This window comes from Schistocerca nitens, chromosome 3 (assembly GCF_023898315.1).
Source record: "Schistocerca nitens isolate TAMUIC-IGC-003100 chromosome 3, iqSchNite1.1, whole genome shotgun sequence".
NCBI lineage: Eukaryota > Metazoa > Arthropoda > Insecta > Orthoptera > Acrididae > Schistocerca > Schistocerca nitens.
Genome location: NC_064616.1, coordinates 543633010 through 543656762, shown reverse-complemented (window position 1 = coordinate 543656762; position 23753 = coordinate 543633010). Strand labels below are relative to the sequence as shown.

The window sequence follows — 23753 nt, the reverse complement described above, 5'->3', positions numbered from 1 at the left end:
AAGGCTGAGTTGCTACAGATCTGATGAGCATGCCATGGAAAAGTGCGTTTCCGTGACTATGTAGAGGAGACGGAGGGGAAAACCTCAAACTCGCAGATGGACGAACTGACAACGCGATGTGGAGAAACGAAGGTGTAGTGAAGATGATGCGTGCCAGCGGGATGGATGGCGTTTTACGATTTGGAAAGTCTACAACAAGTAAGAGGGAAAGGCGACGCGAAGAAAGAAGATTTTATATCTAATCTTTGCGAATCATTTGAGACCTAACTTTCTATTGTGAAAATAAAATTAGTTTTGATAATGTGTAACCGAATATGTTCGGGACTAGCATATCCTTAAGGTAGAAATTTTTATTAATTCATTGTTATGAGAATTCATTGTGATACTCGAAACTGAAAGAACTGCAAGACAGTGAAAAGAGTATTTCACTGTCATCTGAATTCATGGTTCTATAGAGTACGGATGCTGGGTGTCTCTTGCAATCAGGTCCTGAAGTCTCAGTGGAAACCGTTGTAGTTCGGAAAAAAGCCTGGTGCGATAGCGCTGTATACAGCGCAGCAAGTATTTCACCCATTTTACCAACAGGAATAATAGAAAGACGCTCAGGCCACATGCGAGAATGACGGAAATTACTTGATGGATATATAGGTGTATAGAAAAATGTGCATGGTTATCATGAACAGGTGGTTTTGCTGTTGTTATGGCTGGCAATGACGTGATTACGGTGCTTCTTCTGGTGGTGACGTCGACCCGACCAGGCAGTAGCAGTGATGTGGCGTCATGCTGCTTCATTGATTGTAAGACGCCGGTGAATTGCACCAGTGCCTCTGCTGCCGTTGTCGAGGTGTCATCTGGGTTCCGTGGTGGTACATCCCTACAGAAAAACGAAAAAACAATGTGACAATCACTTTTAGAGTTAAAACTTGATGTGCTTTTATCCATTGGTTTGGGAATGTGGTAGATGCATCATGGGATACCTTGACATTTTACTGCTCATGTAAGATGTGGTCTGCCATGACTGGGCAGAGCAGGTAATGTACCTTAGCCTCTGAGATAACATGACTTCAATACTCAGGATATTTCTGTGTTGTGTCATCTCAAATATGAAGTATACTCCACTCTAGTTAATTAGGTAGAACAACTAGGGCAAAATTGTACTGCAGGGATGAGTGCTGAGTTGCATCAAAATGCGAGAAGAGCCTTGTAACACTTTCTTTAACACTTTAGCCCGAACAGTAAATCGTAGAATGTAGATGCTGAAGTATAACTGTGTTTTTCGTTAAGGTGGGCAATGGGTGGTGCATAAGACAGATTGCATTGGAACTTAATCGGAAAGCTTACATTTCAAATAAATTCGTGCTAACTAGATTTGCTGGAGTTCACCCTCATATAATTAGCAACTGCGAATATTAACCACAGCTTCATAGCAAATTTATTTATTTATGTAATTTGTTATCAACAGTCCATACCAATTTTACAACACTAGAAGGAAACTAATGATCTGCAATATCCTTTACTCAGTCTAACTTTGGCAGAGGAGTGGGTGAAATACTGAGCTATAAAACTCTTTGTCAATCTACCGATGAACGTAAGATGTTTCATAGACATAAAATATATTTCCAGACTGTGAGCGTACAAGCTGTGGGGTGAGATTAGAGCAGCAGTTTCCCGTCACAGAGCACGTGGCTGGCGGTTGCTATGGGCTAATGGCGAGCGGCTAGCGTTACGCGGCCTTGGAAAAACCCGAGCGGACGCTAGGCAGCGGCACATATGGCCGTGTATGTGTGCTTGGAGAAATTTATATGCCAGAGAAGAGCTGAAAAAAACTTAGCTAAGAGTGACACGAAGGTGCGGGTTGGCACTCATGGACAGAAACATATGTAAAGCTAAATTATCTAGACGCACCACAAAAATATCTAATAGTTTAAAAGTTACTGTAGTCCAAAAAATTGTTAAATTATGAAAGATCAAAAGCTAATATATTGGCAATGCTTTGGCCGATTAATATGATCAAAGTGTCTACAGATGCGGATAGTAGGGATGCATCGAGCAATCATTGCCTGTTTAGCATAGTGTGTACCATTTTGAATGAGGGTTCGGAATATGGAATTAGACTGAGAGAAACTGTGTTTTGGTAATAAATAAATTTAAAGAGATAAAACTAGCGACGGAATTTTAAAATTTTAAGGGGTGTGAGCCGGCACCCTATGACAAAAAATGTAGCCGAACATTGAGACTAACCACATCTCTGGGCCACTCAGTTAAGCTCGGTGTAACAAAATATATATTTTCGTGCCGTAGCACGTGGGGGCTCGAGCCAAACTATTGAAACTTCAATGTGTAGTGCCCAATACTGTCGGAATATGGGGGCTCGTCTGGGATTGTCTTAACTGAACAGGCTCGGTACTGAATGTAGTATTGCGTTTAAAAGTGGAGAAGATTGGGAGAAACGTGTTACCCTTTGCCGAGTAGTACGCTGAATCCGACGTTTGACCACCAAAGCGGGAGGTGAAGCGCCGCTGGCCGCCAAACGTCCTCGCGCCGACTTTGCCGTCGCACTCCGGAGCTGTGCGCGCTTCTGCCTCCAACGTGGGAGACGTTCCACGCCACACCGCACCACACCTCACTTCACCGCATGGCGGCCGATAGAATCAGGTATCAGTCGTCACGCAGCAGCAGTCTCAACGCAGCTAAGTGTTGGTAGCAGGAGCGTTACTTTCTCAATTCTTTATCTCACAGGCAGTTTAGCTATGGAGTCCAAGTTTAGCGAGATTATGATGAAGAAGTCAGCTAGTGATGTTGAGTCTACAGGAAGTGGGAGTCAGCCTCATAGCCCACACGGACAGGGAGAAGAAGCAGAAGCTAGTGTAGTGGCAATGCTTAGACCATTAACGATCCGAATGGGGGAATTCAGATCTGAATTAAAACTGAAATGGGGGATTGCAAGACTGAATTAAAAACGGATATGGGGGATATGTAAAAGTTCTTTGGGGGCAAAAATCAGAGAATTAAATGATCAATGGAGAATTTATCAGAAAAAAATTGAGGAGATAGAAGGCAATTCGAACGCTAAAATTGATGCAGTCGCTGTTGTATTAAGGGGTAGAAAGGATTCTGGGAGGCAGTTCTGTGACACAAGGAATGATGAGACAAAGCTAGGTCTCATTGGTGTGGATCAGAAGACTGTTGTGAGTTGTGATAAAACCAGAACTCTATTATTAGGTCAGCTGGCAGTGACAGCTGGCGACCTAGGAAAGGAAGTTGAAAATTAGGCTGCTGCTACTGTAAGGAGTAATACAGAAACTGAACAAGTTAACAGTAGATTAAGTAATATAGAATTATGTGGGGCTAATGGAAGTATGGGGTGGCCTATGGTACAAGTACTCAGTGGTAAGACTTTTCAGAGGGAAAGCAAGTAGCATGCAGTAGATTTTCTGGCAGCATTCAGAGATTGTTTTATTGATTGTATGATTTAAAACAGCAAAATCAAAATGGTAAAAAGATTGTTTGGGTGTTCTGCTCAGACTGGGGCAAATAAATGTGAACAATTTAAATCATATAGTAATTTCAACAGAGGTTTCTAAATAGGTATTGGAGCCAAGCAAAACAATGCGGATTATAGAATGACTTCTTGAATGGGCCAGTTTACAGAGGAGGTAGGCTAACTATGAGAGAATTTTGTCAGGAGGAATTAAGAAAGTTCGTATATATGAATAGGCCGTTTGTATTTTTGACTGAGAATTCTAGTCTAAGGAGAAGGTTACCCGAAATGTACAGTGGGACCTGATACATTATTCAACAGACTATGTAGAAAATTTCCGGGATTTTATTGAGAGGATGGGCCAGATAGTGTTCTACAAGCCAAACGTAGGAGGTAATAATTCAGGGAATAGTCCCTCTCCATTAGAGCGAAGAAGTAGTGTAAGTTGGGGTAATAACCACCATAATTCAAGGAGGAGTGAAAGCAGATATAGAATTCAAAATGAAACTTGGAGGGATAATAGGGAAAGATTTAATGATGTGTGGTACCAGAGAGGTGCATGGGGAAAAGGAAACTTGAATGATCAAAGGCCAATGCAAGAACAGAGAGATGAGAGAGGACAAATTAATGCAAGGAGACCCCAGCGGGAAAATTCATTAAACTGAGACTAGTTCCAAACAGGGTCCAATTTGGGACAACAAACCATGCAGGAAATAGGAGCATGTGATGGAAAAAGAATTGTGGGAGAAATAATGGTAGATCTTCTAATAGTCATGGAATGGAGGCAATTATGGGTAATGATAAAATGTTTCGAGGCTGGTTTAATCAGCATGATAAGAGGAAGGCGTTTAGAAGTAAAAATAATAGCGAATGTAGGAATCACAAGGGAGAAATAAATGTTGGCAGTTTGTTAAATAAAAGGTACCAAAATGTGGGGATAATGATTCAAATAGTACTGGCTTGGCACTTATGTTAAGCAATGAGAATGTATCAGCTGTGCAACCTGTGGGAGAAAATATGTAGTGTGATGCTGAGAGTGTTTATGTGAATTAGAGCAGAGATAGCAATGTGCTGAATGCAATGGAACTTTTACCAGTGGTAAGAGGTATAAATTATGTGGAGGCCACAGTGCCTGATTCGAATGTTGTTGTACATGGAGATATACAACAAGCTATGTGTTTCATCAGTGTGAATGTATTAAATACTGAGGAGGCAGTACATCGTGTATCAGATGTTGTCATGGGTAATTGTGTTGATATACCGTACAAGGCTGCAGAATATGTTGTTAATTTATGTGGATAGGGAATTTACCAATGAGTAGGCACTAGTTCCTGTAACCAATCAACGAGCAGTAGTTGTGGGTGAAGTTTTTAATCAGCAGAATGGTGCTGCAGGTGTTGATATTGTGATTGAAACTGTGTGGGATTTTGTTGAGTCAGGTAAGTATATGTCTGTTGCTAATACTATGAGTGAAGAAACTGGGCAGACACATTTTTTCAAGGGAGCATGGGAGAATAAAGCTGAGAGTGATGTTGATTTTGATTGTTGGATAGCCAAGGCAAAATATTTCCAGAAGTGGGCACCTGAGGACTGGGAGATTAGCAAGCATTATTACGCCAGGCAAATGAGGGATTTATGTAAACAAGTGAGGTGTTCAAACATGCTTACAATGAGATAGTTAATGAGAATAAATATGTTAAATAATTGGATGAAGAATGTTTATTAATGATGGGAAAAGGTGGTATAGGTGATAATAATACTGTGAATAATGATACAATTAGTGATGAAATCCAAAATTTCATAGTGTATAATGACTAACAACAGAGAGCCTAGCATGAGGAGCTATATACCGAATGGATTTTGAAAGATGGGTGTGATTATGATGCTGATGACTGGGTTAATTTTTCAAAGTTGCACCAGCAGTTGATACCAGAGACCTGGGAGGAAGAAAAATGTAGAGTTGCTAGAAAGCTAGGGGGATTGACTGTAGGAATCTCTGGTATTAAAGAGGCCTTGCATTTAACATTTTCTGGGGGTAAGGATATTTAATTATTTAGTGAAGAGCAAGTGTGCACCATGACTAAATATTGCATACACGAGATAGAAGAGGACTTGTTGGCTTAAAAAGATTTGAAGCATAATTTTATTGAAAAGGAGCAGCCGATAATGTTGGTGGGGCAAGGGTGTGTGAAACTATTTTGGTGGATACTGGAGGTTCTGTGACTGGGGTGGCAGAGAGCCTTTATGATCATATTAAGAACAGGAAAACAGTGGAATTTGTGGTCGCAGGGGTGAGAGTTAAAAATGCTACAGGAACTTTCAGTAAACCAGTGAGAAAGGAGGTAATTCTAGATGTAAACATTGGAGGTGAAGTATTCAGTCACTCATTTTTGGTGGTCCCAAATTGAAGTAAGACTATGGTGTTGAGGATCGATTTCCTAAGTAAATTTGAGACATATGCAGATTGTAAGGACCAGATAGTGAAACTTAATACTGTTGAGGGAACGGAAAGGATTAAATTCAAAAATACACTCAATGATGAAGAATTGTTGGCTAGTTTGCATGTATCACAGTGCTTAATGGATGAGATACAGGTTAAGAAAGAGTCAAGGGACATTCTAAGTGGCACATAGGGGATATCTGAGGATGAAAAGGCAGAATTATACCAATTACTGATTAAAAACAAACATGTGTTTTCTGAAAAACCTGGGAAGGTGAGTTCTTTTGAGTATTCACTCAGGATAAATCCACATGAATCCATTAAGGTCATGTCATACCCTATAGCACTGGCAGAGTGGGAAGCAGTTACAGGATAATTTATCAGGTGTATAATAGCAAAGTTTTTCTTTCCAAGGTACTGCTTGCTTTATACTATTTACAATTGTGTTTACTTTTAAGGATTTTCGGAATGGCCTAGTGGTTTTCATGTTTGCCTTGGTAAAAATATAGTGGTACTTGAAGCTGTGAGACAGCTAATTTACACAGGTAATACTCTCATAATGATTTGTATGTGCATGATAGGATGTGAATGTGAGAGAGGGAAATTGAGTGGCATTTTTCATTGTTTATAATGATTGTGATTAGGGCACACACCAAATTCTTTTGGTGCGTTGGGGGTCGATATAGTTCACCATGAGATTGACTGGTGAGAATATGAAATTTAATGGTATACATATAATACGTTCTTGTACTCATAGAAGAAATGTTTAGATTTGGGGTGATGTATAATTTGTTTTTATTTTGTTTATATGTTTAGGATTATTTAGTTTCAGGGGAATTTAGGCTGATTTGTGGATTATGTTGTGTCATGGGCTATTTTATATATTTGATTTTATTCAGTTTATTGTGCTGTCAATTTCTTTGGTCATTGAGCGACAGCTAGAATATAGTTTGGGTGAAATTTATAAACAGGGTTGTTGGTGGAACCTACCATGAAACCCATCATATAATAAATATTTGAGTACTACTCTGGTCACATATTTTCTTGGCTGCACTTTGGTTAGAGTAACCTTGTCTCAATATTGTAGACTTGGAACGATTTGGGCCATATTTGTTCTTGAATGGAACAAATTGTTGCGATCAAAGAAAAGTCTGTAACCAGTATGTATTTCTTAGTAACACTACCATCTGTATGTTTGTATCAGTTCACAACAGGTGTGAGCTGGCACCCTATGACGAAAAATGAAGCCAAAGAATGAGACTAGCCACAGCTGTGGGCCACTCAATTAATCTGAGTGTAACAAAATATATATTTTCGTGCCATAGCACGTGGGGGCTCGAGCCAGACTATTCTAAGTGTATAATGCCCAGTACAGTCGTAAAATGTACATTAATAACGTTTCTCAATATCGATTGCTCTTATATCATGGAGAAATACTCGGAAATAGATAATTAGTTATTTATATGCGAAATACCTGTAAATGTCCTGCATACAGCCATGTAACTTTCTTTATTGCGTTCCTTGTTTGTTCAGTTGACACGGTCCACATCATGATGTTTATCATTTACTTGTATCTACGCGTCTATGTATTCTAGATATCTGTGAAGACCGCATATGCTTATATTTCCATGTAGGATTTGTGGAAACCTATATAGAATGTTTCTGGAACGAACACTAATCAATAAATCTAGAAAACGACTACAGTCTCTTATGTATTGATACAGTAGGGCTCGTGAAGACAGGATTAGATAATCTGCAGCATGCACAGAGGAATGTAAACTGATACAGCAAACAAAGTATGATTTTAGATAAAAATTCGGTCTAATTTTCAAGTTTCGATGACACATTTCGCCTGTGGTAGGCATCTTTAGATTTCAGAAACTGGTCACGTTGCGCACCGTCCATTAAAATGATTACACGATGCAAATACATCGGCAAAATACGATTAGGATGACAAAAAGCTGAAAATCTCTAACGGCTGTCAAGTAGGTTCTTTATTCGTTACCATGCGTATAGGACGCCGCACACATTAGGAACAGGTGCATTGCAGAACATCATGCAGGGGGTCACAACATCTATGAGCCTCCCGCTAACAAATATAGACTGCGAAAGTATGGTATTCGGGCCCAGAGAGCAAGTAGTAGAGTGTTGGCATTCATAGTCTATATCTTATCCATAATGAGGGCCGAATTCACACACAGAAGATCAAATAGCCTTATAAATGAAAATGTATGTAATATCTAATATGACATACCAAAACCTAAGTTTAAAGTTGACTGATATCTATCCGATGAGGTAATTACACCTTGTAAAAAAGCCGTCATCATTATAGAAAAACAAGAATTAAAAAATGCCTTAAAGATAAGGGTATGAAATATAAAATAAAAGAGACACCAGCATACTTCGCCGCAGCGAGATTATATTTCTTTGAAAATGACCATCATTACACCCAACAACGATCGATTTTTGCTGATTAGCTGGGCGGTGCGTAGGCCATCAACACCAAAAAAATGGGTATAACGATCTCAAATTCTTCATTTAAATATAGTTTGCGTCCCTTATGGGAGAAATGCAAAATTCGTATTCTGAAATAATGCGAAACTGTTTGCTGTACCACCCTGCTACAACAGAAGAGTACACAACAGAATAATTTCAGCAACACTTGCACATTATTGATAGTAGGCGGGCAATGGTAAGACGCCAACAGATGTTTTGCAATTGGAAAGTACTGCTTTATCTGCCTTTGTTTATAGGCAGGTGTTCCTGAAGCCTGGTTTCAAAATTCATCGCTGCTTTGTGTTACTGTAACCTGTAAACTCCTCACTTATTATACACTGTAGAGTCAAGGCACTGGTACACCTTCGTAACGTCATGAAGGGCCCCGCAAGGACGCAGAATTTCCCCTACACGACGTGGCATGGACTCGATTAACGTCTGAAGTAGTCCTAAACGACACTGACACTATGAATCCTGCAGGGCTGTCGATAAATCCTTAAGAGTACGACGGGATGGAGATTTCTTCTGAACAGCACGTTGCAAGGCACCCAAGATAAACTCCGTAATGTTCATGTCTGGGGAATTTAGTGGCCGGTGGAAGTCTTCAGACTCATAAGAGTGTTCCTGGAGCTACTCTGCAGCAATTATGGTCGTGTGAAGTGTCGCATTCTTCTGCTGGAATTGCGGAAGTCCGTTGGATTGCACAGTGGACATGAACGGTGCAGGTGATCACGCAGAATGCTTACGCACGTGTCACCTGTCAGAATTGTATCTAGACGTATCAGGGATTCCAGATCATTCCAGCTGCACACGCCCCACAGCTGTCGTGAGGACCAAATCGAGGACTGCAACCCGTGTCGAGAAACGTCATCCGATGGCGCTACAGATCCTCGAAGATCACAGTCGTCAGAGACTGCGACTAGGCCACACATTCGGCAGCAAATGTGGCTGAAGGGCTGTTGACGGAACGTCTCACTGTATTGTTTGTTATTCAGTGATCGCGACGGCTTGCCACGATCGCCAGTGGAGAAGATGGAGCTATCTGCAGCGTAGAAAGCCCTTCACCTTGTCTCCTATGAATTGGATGCTCTGTTGCGCTGATGACGTTGCCGGACGCGGATTCTTATCCTCGACTGGTTCCTCACAGCAAATTTTAAAGTCCTTGAAATTTGTCGCAACATATCTGGAATACCTTGTAGATGTAGGTCCACATTACGATCACTTGCGCCTGTCGTCAGGGCCAAAGGGTGTGCGATACGATGCTACAGTTGTGTACGTAATTCAGTTCATCATTGGCATACATGGCTAAGGTATTAGAAGACATCAGATATTGTCCTTAATCTTTGGACAAACTCCTTGAGTTCCAAATATTGGCACTATATACACTCCTGGAAATTGAAATAAGAACACCGTGAATTCATTGTCCCAGGAAGGGGAAACTTTATTGACACATTCCTGGGGTCAGATACATCACATGATCACACTGACAGAACCACAGGCACATAGACACAGGCAACAGAGCATGCACAATGTCGGCACTAGTACAGTGTATATCCACCTTTCGCAGCAATGCAGGCTGCTATTCCCCCATGGAGACGATCGTAGAGATGCTGGATGTAGTCCTGTGGAACGGATTGCCATGCCATTTCCACCTGGCGCCTCAGTTGGACCAGCGTTCGTGCTGGACGTGCAGACCGCGTGAGACGACGCTTCATCCAGTCCCAAACATGCTCAATGGGGGACAGATCCGGAGATCTTGCTGGCCAGGGTAGTTGACTTACACCTTCTAGAGCACGTTGGGTGGCACGGGATACATGCGGACGTGCATTGTCCTGTTGGAACAGCAAGTTCCCTTGCCGGTCTAGGAATGGTAGAACGATGGGTTCGATGACGGTTTTGATGTACCGTGCACTATTCAGTGTCCCCTCGACGATCACCAGTGGTGTACGGCCAGTGTAGGAGATCGCTCCCCACACCATGATGCCGGGTGTTAGCCCTGTGTGCCTCGGTCGTATGCAGTCCTGATTGTGGCGCTCACCTGCACGGCGCCAAACACGCATACGACCATCATTGGCACCAAGGCAGAAGCGACTCTCATCGCTGAAGACGACACGTCTCCATTCGTCCCTCCATTCACGCGTGTCGCGACACCACTGGAGGCGGGCTGCACGATGTTGGGGCGTGAGCGGAAGACGGCCTAACGGTGTGCGGGACCGTAGCCCAGCTTCATGGAGACGGTTGCGAATGGTCCTCGCCGATACCCCAGGAGCAACAGTGTCCCTAATTTGCTGGGAAGTGGCGGTGCGGTCCCCTACGGCACTGCGTAGGATCCTACGGTCTTGGCGTGCATCCGTGCGTCGCTGCGGTCCGGTCCCAGGTCGACGGGCACGTGCACCTTCCGCCGACCACTGGCGACAACATCGATGTACTGTGGAGACCTCACGCCCCACGTGTTGAGCAATTCGGCGGTACGTCCACCCGGCCTCCCGCATGCCCACTATACGCCCTCGCTCAAAGTCCGTCAACTGCACATACGGTTCACGTCCACGCTGTCGCGGCATGCTACCAGTGTTAAAGACTGCGATGGAGCTCCGTATGCCAGGGCTAACTGGCTGACACTGACGGCGGCGGTGCACAAATGCTGCGCAGCTAGCGCCATTCGACGGCCAACACCGCGGTTCCTGGTGTGTCGGCTGTGCCGTGCGTGTGATCATTGCTTGTACAGCCCTCTCGCAGTGTCCGGAGCAAGTATGGTGGGTCTGACACACCGGTGTCAATGTGTTCTTTTTTCCATTTCCAGGAGTGTAGAAACTGGGAAGAATATCTCAAAAATGGCTCTAAGCACCATGGGACTTAACATCTGAGGTCATCAGTCCCCTAGACTTTGACTACTTAAACCTAACTATCCTAAGGGCATCACACACATCCCTGCCCTAGGCAGGATTCGAACCGGCGACCGTAGCAGCAGCGCGGTTCCGGACTGAAGCGCCTAGAACCACTCGGCCACAGCGGCCCGCAAGAATATCTCAGCATCTTCTCTGTGCTCATGGGTAAACTTACTCACAGTACATGTGACGGCACTTTTTATACATGGCTTCCTTGAATGAAAGTAAGTACCGGGTCATCGATTGGTGTCATCATGAGGATACTCACTTTGAAATGTCATCTGTGGACCGGTAACCTGGGAAGTCATCAAAAAATGGAGCGTTATCATCAACGATAGGGCGCTGTTGTGTTCCTTGGGATGCTGGAACAAAATAAAAAATACCTTTCAGGCATTTTTAGCACTATTATATTTTGCAAATTAATAGAGCTATCTTTGTAGAAGGAAATTTGCCTTTACCTGATATGTTGGCCGAAGTAGTACATACACAGTGAACAGAAATCGTGCTCGATAAGTGCAAAATTATTTAATGTGGAAGAAATCACCCGCATCTCTGCGCAAATAATTGGCATCATGTTAACAATGTGAGAAAAATGAGCTAAAACGAATATTTGTGGAGGATGGCATGTACTTTCATAGTGTCAGTTGACATATGGTTGAATTCCTTACCCATAAATTACACTCTGGAGAAAACTACATTGAACATAAACTACAAATACTGCTCTTTACTTAATATTACTCGGACATCTAACTTTCTGTCAACGTACTCAGTACAACGGATGACAATATCAGCTTAGTTCTTTGTGCGACCTCAGCCTTTTCTGTATGTGGAGTGACTGAGAGGCCTTATTGTATGCGAGTATCATGAGAATAAACTTCAGGAAAACATTGTGGATAGCAAGTTCGTAACTTATATGTCAGTTTCATGTTCGAAATACATGGATGCACCGTAACATTTGGGGGACTTTTCGAACAGTCGTTGTGATTCACCTCTACTACTGAATTCATCTACTCTGCTTGTCACATTACTGTATGAAGAAATTAAAATCTGTACTAGTGTTTTTTCGTACCGTTTATATATCTGGCTAGTAAAGCAAAGTACCCACTACTGAAATCAGTGACTTCATATGACAACGGATTAACAAATAGAAAAAGAACTTCAGAGAAATATTAAGTCTGCCATGAAAAACTGAACGAAGCGTTTCCATATAGTTTTCAGGTAAGTTAAGTGACCTCAGAGCAGTAAATGAAAAAAAAATTGTTCCGTTTTTACTTCATTAAAATCTATATAGTCTCCCGAAACTTCTGATGTACAAGGGGCAACCCAAAAAAAAAAAAAAAGAAACAAGAAAAAAGAAAAAGAAAAGAGAGAGAGAGATATCAGGGCCTTCGAGTTGCTTCAGAAGACGAGGTGCACGCCTTGGGTACAGTGATGGTTCCATATGCAGCCGCATACGTTTTTCCATGAGGGCATTGACCGTTCTGTCTCACACAGGATAAACGTATTAGCAACTTTCGAAAAAATAAATAGTTACTTGCTTTTTTCCATCTGTATCTTTTCCATTTTCATTTATATTAACTATTAGAGTGAACAGTTTATAACTGGTCTTACCGTCTTTGTCTTACGCAATTAATTTGTCACTTTGCCTTGTCATGAATGACACTAACCCGTGTGGCTAGTCTTATTTTGTTAACTATCTGCTCTAGAAAGCCGTGTGGTTTTCGCTGCTTTGCAGCGAACAGTCTACACATTGCGTCTTTTTGCTCTTAAAGCTACACTGCCGTAAAATTCAAATACTCAGTCTACGGAAGTGGCAAACCAAACTTATACGCAGAGGGAGGTAACGTTTCATACATGTAGGGGCCTTGGAAAGCGGTTTGGCCGACTTGGTACCACGAGCGCAATGTTATGCACCTACATTATCTAGTAAAAACTATCCAAACAAGGAACATTAATATGGGTAGTGTCCACCCTTCGCCTTTATGGTGGCTTCAACTCTGCCTGGGACACTTTCAGTGAGGTGATTAAATGAGTGTGGAGGAATGGTAGCTCATTCTTCCTCGAGAACCGAGGGAACGTAGTGATATGAGACACTGGCCTCTGTAGGGAAGTAGACGGTATAACTCTTCCCAAAGATGTTCTACTGGGTTCAGGATGGGACTATGAGTAGGTCAGTCCATGTCAGGAGTAGTGTTGTAGAGAAACCATTTCGTCACAGATGTTGCTTTATGACAAAAGATGGTTCAAATGGCTCTGAGCACTATGAGACTTAACATCTGAGGTCATCAATCGACTGGTGCCTGGAAATAAATGTAGTGGAAGCATAAGCAATAGTAAATCAACTGAAATTAATACCGCTGCACGCTGTGCTCCTCTTTTACCATGATAGATCGAGAAACCATTCAGAGAAATACGTACACGGTTACTTCAAAATCTCATGGTGCTTCAGAGTTCTTCCATGTACCTAGCGCAATTCATAAGTAGACTAGGTGCTAGAAATGACCACTTGAAATGTCTCTAGGAAATAAACCTAAATTCCGGGTAACTTCCATCGGCTAGAATCGTACAGTATCCAGATTTGTTGGGCAATCGTATGTGACTGTGGTTCTATGCTAGACTACACGAAAACGTAAGGGCAAGCATACTGACCGCAAAGGTTCTTGTTAACGACGTCTGATCGCTACAGGAGAGGAACGTCGCACTGCGCACCAAGCACATCGTAGCCCATACACATCTGTTTCTGTTATCCGGGAACAAGTAATGGATTCACTGCAGCATTCTGTTTCATCCTACGACATTAGCCGGGAATTATGTGCAGTCGAAGAGGGAACTACTGTCTACTACGTGAGCTGTCGTAAACACTACAAAAACAGGCTCTCTTGCTGTAATATACACTTTTTGGAGTGGTGCCGGCGGTAGGATGCATGGACAACCGATGAATGGCACTGAATTATCTTCAGCGATGAACCATGTTCTGCACTGCTCCGGTTGGCGATCCCACATATGGCAGCGACTTGAGAAGATTTCTCATTCTTACATTGCTTTGGAGCGGCTCAGAGGTGTTACTCCTGGCGTCATGGTGTGAGGAGCGTTCAGGTATTACCACAGCTCACAGATGGAAGGCTGCAAATGATTGAGGAAATTCTGATGGCTCAACGGTACATTATTTATATCCGGCGTCCTCATTTGTTACATCACATGTGAGAGCATCGTGGCGTCATTTTGCAATTTGCATCCACACATGGCATCTATCTCCATGAACAGTCTGCGTGATGGTGAGGTACCCTAGCGGCCTACAAGACCCCTACACCTGTATCCAACAAAACATGTGTGAGAGTAGTTCAGACGTTAACTCCGTCCCAGTACCAGTATCCAGAATATTAAGGACCACCGGCAACAGTCGTGGATCACTTTCCCCCAGGAGGTGATAGAACGGCTTTACGAAGTACTTCCAAAACTAACCATGGCGTGCATCCAGGGCAGAGATGGTGCAGCGTCATACCGATATGTGGCTTCATATTACCAAGTGTTATCTGAACCTGAGTCTGTGTTTTAATTGCTGAAATCACAACACGTACCCTTTCAACATTTGAAGTATCATTTCATTTGCTCCCCCGCATCTGCGCGCTTAACCTTTTTTTTTTTTTTTTTGTTAGGCAGTGATTTCCACTGCTCTCTAGTGCAAGGCATGACTAATTCGCGTGTGCGTGTCAGGCAGCTATGGTGTCCTATATGAAAGATGAATTCAAACGACCGGTAGTTTACTCACACCCAGGATAAGGTGAACTTACATTCCCGTCCGCTCATGTACATTTAAGCTTTCCATGGTGTCTGCGTCCGCAGCTCGTGGTCGTGCGGTAGCGTTCTCACTTCCCACGCCCGGGTTCCCGGGTTCGATTCCCGGCGGGGTCAGGGATTTTCTCTGCCTCGTGATGACTGGATGTTGTGCGCTGTCCTTAGGTTAGTTAGGTTTAAGTAGTTCGACGTTCTAGGGGACTAATGACCATAGATGTTAAGTCCCATAGTGCTCAGAGCCATTTGAACCTTTTGAACCATGGTGTCTGCATATCGTAGACGAATAGAAGGCTGGGTTCTTTGAAAAGGCCACACAATGCTTCTTGTCCCAGCCATCTTCAATCCGACCTTATGCCTCTGATTTCATTATCCCGTCGTAGATAGGATGGTGAATCATGTGGTTCCTTTCTCAAAACGATCGCATTGCAGAATGATGGGGTTATGTGTCTGTTGATTATATCGATTATACGACGCCAGTGAAATGAAAAGTGGATTATAGCTGCACAGTGTTACTGAACAGTTATTCTCGGAAATTTAATATCTGTAACCGTAGAGAGGTTCATTGCAGTGCAGATATGACCAACAGTATCTTTATTCTACAAGGATGGTAAGGATGTAATAAACTAATTATCTTGTGGCCGATACCTTCCCAATTTAAAATAATAGTCTCCAATGTATTTCAGACGAGGCGCCAGAAAGGAGAGAGTACAGAAAGAGGCGATTGGTACGCAACCAGTTGTTCAAGTCCTAACACTCAGGAATCTAGTTACAATGTATCGTATTTTCTTACAATACTAATCTGGTAAGGGATGTGCTTTGGTAAAGTGGTTGAAATTAAATTCAACATCCTCACTATTTCTGGAAAGTATGAAATATATGAGAGAATTTAACTTATCTTCGACATCAAAATCATTTGTGTTGGAGAAAAGCTGCTGTAAATAATAATGTGGAAGGAAATACGTAGTGGTGTTGTTGAAACAACAATATCAGCTTTGTCCGGGAGAGATTTAGAGTCGTGACAAGGATCCAAATCAAATTCAGATGGCTTACAATATATCCTATAAACCAGGACTTCAAATAAAACGGTGAAAATTAAATATTAAAACGGCGAAAGAGTTTAGTCATGTTTCAAAGATACTTACCGGTGAAAAGAAGAAATGCGACGACCCAATGGGAGGCGTCCATTTCAGCTGGCAATTCCTTCGCTGCGTTGACGTATGCACTGCAGGGCAACTGACAACCGACTAACCTTTATTCTCTGTATTCACTGGCTAATGGAGAGCAGCTGACTCACTGTCGATTTGCCGTAACTTCCGTAGTGGAGGGCAGCAGTCCTCACTCCAGAGTTTATCACGTCCTTCCCCGCTGATGTGACCGTGACTCATGAAGTGAAGTCCACAGAACTGTTAATCAAGTGCCTAAGGACTCGGCTGAATGTGTTACAGGTTATATTTTTCTTTGAATTTTAATGAATCTAAGAAACATCAGAGAGCATAGGTAACGTGTACATTTCGGTTGGTTCTATTTTTCAATGATTCGTTCAACAATTTTTTTTCTATAGTTAGGACTCGCATTCGGGAGGACGACGCTTCAAACTCGCGTCGCGCCATCCAGATTTAGCTTCTTCGTAATACCCTAAATCGGTATAGGCAAGTGCCGGGGCTGGTTCCCCTGAAAGTACACGCCTGATTTCCTTCCCCATCCTGGACACTATACGAGCTAGTGCTCCATGTCTAATGACTACTGTGTCGACGGGACGTTATAGCCAACTATCATTCCTTCAGTAATATTACCAGTTAGGAGTTTTAGAAAACACATGAAACAAAGCTAACGACCTGTGAGATATAAGGTCATGGTAATTTGTAGCTCTTAGATTTAAACTCTGCAGAGTTCTAAGATTGTCTCTGTCGTCGGACTCATTTCCACATGAAATTCACACTGTAGAACAGTGAACCATGCAATAATGGTTGCAAACATAAAAATTTTAATAGGATAGCAACTGACTCTTCTAGTAAGACAGATCGGGGGTGGTGTTAAAACTGAAGAGGGAGATTTCCAAAATCTAACAGATATCAGGTACCATATTATATCATTTATTAAGCAAATTTTATTCAAGATAGCGAAAAAACATGAGCGGCATGGAGATCGAAAGTTTCTTCTGAACTAGAAATTATGTATGAGAAACACTACCAAATACAGTTAACAAATAAAATAAATAGCAGAAACCAGATGTCTACAAAAGACGGTACAAAATAAAAATGGCAAAGCACTAGACTGCAAAAAACTACAATAGCCCAATCGTTGCAGTCCCGGAAACACAGAGGTTTTCAGAACTTTTAATAATGGTACAATTAACTCATTTCCACGCGGTCGGTTAAAAATGAAAAAATCTTTACTGGGAACATCAGAAATTGCTATGGGTGATTTTTATACTCGCCTGTTCGTAAGTTCTTTATTTTAACCACCAACAGATACTTTTCCATATTCGACTGTGTTCTATCAAAGTGATTTCAGATTCCAGATAAATCGCACAATTAAAATGAACGTTTCTTGCAGTCAGAGAACTGTATTTACTCACATCTTGATAACAGTTTCCCTCACTCGGGCTTCTCTGAAAGTAAATGCGTTTATAATTTCTTGAATATAAGAACATAACGAGCTTCACATTAATGCCGAAGGATACGTGTCACAATCTTAGTGATACTTATTCAGTACAAGAAGTAAACAGCTGACTTTTGTAGAAGTCTGATGTTTTCAATCGAATTTTTAAAATTTACGTCCCACAGACTGCAGTAAATTGGTGTTCCTTTCCTACTGATAACAGTATAAAACAAAGCGACCATAAACACACTCTAGAAATCGGCGCAAGACTCACGCTCACGCCATGCCCTCAGGCCCACAGACTTTTATGTCTTCAGAGTGTTGGAATTAAAAAGAAATATCCCCCTTTCACAATACGCCATTGACCGTGAATCATACAATTATTACTTCATTTATATAACCGCTCTCTTGATGTTGTACATAAACATTTTTATTTTTTATTTATTAAGGTGGCAGAGGTCTTTCTTGTACTGATAATGCACTATTAGTATAGATGTACCGATATAAATACGGGGGCAAGGTGGACAGGCAACTTGTTTACAATGCGAGAAACTCAGATAACAGTACAGCTAAGCCACTACGGGTGTTGTCTACATTGTTACCAGATTTCAAATGACATCACCATGCAACGAAGTCAGATTTCTCCGCTCTCAGATAACAGTACAGCTAAACCACTACGGGTGCTGTCTACATTGTTACCAGATTTCAAATGACATCACATTGCAACGAAGTCAGATTTCTCCACTCCCCCTGCTATCGTCTAACATCATACGCCAATTGCACTATGTATAATCTGGCGGATAGTTAAAATGTTGATTGGAAATTCATTATCATCATGTTGAAAGCAATATACGGATGACACCATTTCTCGCTTCCCATTTTCCAGGTCCTTTGATCGTGCCAGTCTTCTTCTTCCGGTCATCTGGCATCCATTGCGTCCCAGACATCTCGCCTACAGCTTATCAACGCTTTCTTCTTTCCCCTGAGGGTCCACTGCCACACTTTCTGCGACCACTGGCTCTCATCCAACATGTCTAGATGTTGTAGCCTCTCATTTGTTATTTCATACATGGTGCAGAGATGCCACAATTTCGTCTCCAAAACTTCATACCTAGTGCAAGCAACTTATTTCTCTGGCGCTTGGTTATTGCCCATAGTTCTTCTCTGTTCGTAGCAATGTTTTCAACAGTCGAACGATATATCACCAGTTTTAGTTATTCCATAGGACCGACTTAAGCTGTCCTACGACGCTTTTGCCCTGCACTATTTTATTATTTACGTTATGTTCATTCTTTTCCACTAGATGATGTCATAACACACAGGTGCTTAAAAGACTTACATTACCATGATTTTCCTGACTTTAACACTCAGATACTATGTAGGACTGTCACCAGTCATCAGATATTCGGTTTCTGTCATGCTTGTTGTGAGACCCCATCTTTCATTCTCCCCTCTTAACTTCCGAAGAATGTATTCAGCATCATTCTGATCTCCTGCTTCGATGACCTCGTCACCAGCGAAGAGAAGCGTGTACAAGATTTCATCAGCCTCAGGGAATATTATGAGTCCACATTTCCTCCTCCAGGCTTTAAGTGCTTCCTGCACATAGATTTTAAAGAGTGTCGGTGTTATAACATACCCTTGGCCTCTCGGCACAGGTTTTTTGTAACAGGAAATACCGATGACAGTGAATTTCCTACTTTGACGGCGCGCACATAGTTTGTATAGAACTGCTTAACTGCTTTGATGTAAATTGTTTAGACGCCACAGTTGTTCATACTTGCCCACAGATTGTTGAGTGATACTTTATCGTAGGCCATGTGCTAATCCACGAAGACTCTATTACTCTGGCAACCTTCTTCTCTATTGTATACCACAATGCGAATTCAGTACATGAGCACCTGGCCTAGAACATCTCCGTTCTTCATATATTATCGTCCTCAACCACAGATTCCCCAGTATAATCGCACTACTGATGGCATCGTACTTATGCCGCAGTAATTTCCACAGTCCTCTCTATTCCACCTATTACAGACTGAAGTAATAGTAATTTTTTTTCCATCCCTTACGTACGTGGTCCACTTTCAAACACTTGTTGCATAAAGGGACCAATATCGAAGCAGTTAAACACTTCTATACAAACTGTGTGAGACCCATCAAAAAGAAATTCAGTGTCATCGGAGTTTCCTGTTACAAAATGGCTATTCCAAGAGGCCAAGGGCGTGCTATAGCACCGGCACTGCTTAAAATCTATGAGCAGGAAGCACTTAAAGCCTGGACCAAAAAAATGTGGACTCACGAGATTGGCTGTGGATGCGGAAATCTACGCTGGTGACGACATCATCGTAGCAGGGGACCAGGATGGTACTGAGAACATGCTTCAGAAGTTAAGAGAGGAGTATGAAAGATGGGGCCTCGCAGTAAACACGACAAAAGTTGAATATCTCAGGGTTAGCGGCAGTACCATGCACAACGATAGGAGTTGCCTTTATTGATTCTGTGTTTATGCCACCCGGATCCGGTGACCTTCCACTGTTGACATACTTCACGGGTTCACAAATTTCTTACGAGATAATCTATTGTGGGTGTTCGAATTTTTCCGTCATATTTACCATATTTCGTTTCTCTTCTCCGTGAGCACGGTTTAGTAATACTTCCCCCATTCCTCGAAACTTATTAGAGTAATCCTAAAACAATCTTGTTTTCAATACTTATTGTCTTCAGTTCTTTCCAAGCTCTGAGTGTTCTAGTACCACCTAAGATTTCTTCTAGGTCCTCTACGACTTTCTGCCACGCCTCCGTTTTGGGCATTAGTAAAGGTCCTTTTGTGTTTATTCCCGTTTAGCTCCAAATACTATAGGTCTTTATCAAGGCAAGTGCACTGCCATTTATTAAAGGCGTTCTTTTCATCTTCACCAAATTATCTACTTCGTTGTTCCATCATAGCTCAAACTCTTCTTTTCCCAACTTTCTTTTCCGGCTCAGAGCTTCACGGTCTGCCTTCTGTGCCATTTCTTTAACAGATGGGTACATATTGCCTACAGTATCATGCCAATAAGTGATGCCTTGACTGCCAGTCTTGGTTGACAGAAGAACGTTTTGAGTTCTCCTTCAGATTTAACAGATTATACCGGACCTCCGAGAACTTTACAGTTACCAGTTCTTCACCTGTTTCTTATTTCCGTCTAAAGGAAAAATAGATTCTTGATACCAGTAAGTAATAGTCTGATCAACTATCGGGGCCGTGGGAAACTCTCATGTCCTTAATTAACAGGCTTGCTTTCTGCCGTGTTATCACATAGTCAGTTACTGATCTTAGCTTCCGTGTCGGTTGTTGTTATGTATATTGATGTATTGCGTATGCCTAAACCTCCCATTAAATATCTTCATAGCATTTTGCTAGTATAAGTCTATCAGCCTATCATATTTGTGTTTTAACATAATTTCTACATGCTGGCCAACAATGGGATTGTTAGTTCCTTACCCGGTACGTGCGTTCCAGTCTCTACAAAATTAAAATTTATTTCAGTCACGTATCTTCTCCAGCGATTCCGTCACCTCCCGTCTTTGAGAGAGAGAGCAGAAGGTTGGAAGATAAGCAACGACAGTGTAAGCACTATTTTTCACAAACATTCTCAGACGTTAAGTATATCCAACAATACGTGATCACGGTGCTTAGAGCGGTTCCACAACAAACGTTTGCTGATAGTTTCCAACAGCTTTCCACAAATGTCAGAAGTGTGTTAAAACTAATGTTAATTACTCTGAAGATCAGTAAAGGTATTTTGTTTATAACCCTTGTTTCCTTTATTTTTAAGACCATTCAACAAACTTTTCCAATGCTCACTGTATTTTAGTTTGAGAGAAGATGAGAGAGGCTATGGTACAACGTAATCTGGCTTCTAGTTTAACAGACTAAAAGACGAACGAGGAATTACTCTTAGGGTTGCGATAAAAGTTTGAAAGAGATTTACGAGAGAACTTGTAAAGGGAAGCTAAAGCATAATTATACCACGCCGAAGAACTTTCATAAAATGTTACTTTAAAGTAACATAGACACATTACACTATTTCTTTCAACATAAACATCAAGTCACTGTAAACAAATATCGGAACGTTAAATCAATTACTCGATTCCTCGATGATAGAAGTCCGTCGTGCGAACTTCCTCATCTTCAGAGAATCACCTTTCATCCAGAGGTTCTTTCAGCTTTCCGACAGTAAGGAAATCACATGGTGCAAGATTAGGATTCCGATTAACACCACCAACGTCTGTGCAGCCACTGTCAAGTTGTTGACACTGTTTCTCTACGTGCAGTAGCGACGTGAACTTGGCTCAAATAGCGCCTAACATCCCGGTGAATCCAAAAAATTTAGACGTTTTCCAGGAAATGAACTGTCTAACGTACTTTAACTTCGTTGTAATTTACAGCTGCCCGCCATTTAATCACCACATTTTGTTGCACATGTTATCCATAGCGTAGCAAAACTCTAAAAATGCTTCAAATGACCCGGAGTAAAATGGGACTTAACATCGGAGGTCATCAGTCCCCTAGAGCTTAGAACTACATAAACCTAACTAACCTAACGACTGCACACACATCCATGTCCGAGGCAGGATTCGAACCTGCGACCGTATCAGTCGCAAGCTTCCGAACTGAAGCGCCTAGCCGCGCGGGATTAGCCGAGCGGTCTCAGGCGCTGCAGTCATGGACTGCTCCCGGCGGAGGTTCGAGTCCTCCCTATGACATCGGTGTGTGAGTTTGTCCTTAGGATAATTTAGGTTAAGTAGTGTGTAAGCTAAGGGACTGATGACCTTAGCAGTTAAGTCACATAAGATTTCACACACATTTGACATTTTTTTGAAGCGCCTAGGAACACTCGTCCACGAGGCCGGCAGCAAAACTCTCTATGCAAGAAGCCCGGAAAATGTTCTCACCTCTAGTTTCGTATAATGCTTCGTGTGGGAAGACATGCGTAACTTAATATGTATCCGGGTAACGCGGTCTCTCAACTTTTTTTGTGGGTGATTAATCAGTAAATCGTCGGTGACTATCTATTTTACGCTTCACTCTATGAATCCAACCGGTTTTTAATAGACTTCAGAATAATGATCACGTTATTTGTTTCACAGTAGCATGGGTGTGTCAGTGCGAGTGAAAATGAAATATGCCTACCGGAATTTAAACTATTATTATGTGTTATGTGTTTTTAAGGTTGCACAATTTAATCACATTCTTGTCTGGCAGATTGAGGAAATGAGCTGACTATATTACCCATTGAGCGCCTTAAACACGTGAGCAGAAACACCAACTTAGAATCAGTCCAAAATGCGCTAAGTAATTTGTAAGTAGGCTGTTTAGGTTTTTTTATTGGTAACGCCACCTCAGTATGAAAATCACCGGCTGTGCCGTGTGCAGTCTGTGGCTGCTTTGCATTGTTGTAATACTCAACCATTGTAGTGTTAGGCAGCTGGCTGTGAACAGCGCATAGCGCTGGGCAGTTGAAGGTGAGCCGCCAGCAGTGGTGGATGTGGGGAGAGAGATGGCGGAGTTTTGTAATTTGTCATGATATCAGGGTAAATACATTGTTTGTTCTCTATTAATATCTTTCATTTGCTAACTATCCCTATCAGTAGTTAGTGCCTTCCATAGTTTGAATCTTTTATTTAGCTGGCAGTAGTGGCGCTCGCTGTATTGCAGTAGCTTGAGCAGCGAAGATTTTTGGTGAGGTAAGTGATTTGTGAGACGTATAGTTTAATGTTAGTCAGGGCCATTCTTTTATAGGGAATTTTGAAAGTCAGATTGCGTTGCGCTAACAAAATATTGTGTGTTGAAAGTCAGATTGCGTTGCGCTAACAAAATATTGTGTGTTGAAAGTCAGATTGCGTTGCGCTAAAAAAAATATTGTGTGTCCGGTTAAGCACAGTTGTAAAAAATTGTTAAAAGGGGACGTTTCATATGTCGACCCTTAGCCGAGGATACCTCACTGGAATCTTCTGATTTTTTCTTATAGTTTGTGTAATTAGTGTAGCTTTTGTTTATTGCTAGCGCGTA

General features: G+C 41.9%; 1 protein-coding gene across 1 annotated transcript in view; it reads right to left on the bottom strand.

Annotated features, from left to right (window-relative positions):
* Window positions 1-441: 441 nt before the first annotated feature.
* LOC126249325 (uncharacterized) overlaps window positions 442-23753 on the bottom strand; it is a 74760-nt gene continuing 51448 nt past the window's right edge. The window contains exons 2-4 of the mRNA XM_049950980.1: window positions 11571-11664; window positions 634-874; window positions 442-543 (exon numbers count right to left, since the gene is read on the bottom strand). Of these exons, the coding sequence (XP_049806937.1) occupies window positions 442-543; window positions 634-874; window positions 11571-11664 (437 nt within the window). The remainder of the gene's footprint in view (window positions 544-633; window positions 875-11570; window positions 11665-23753) is intronic.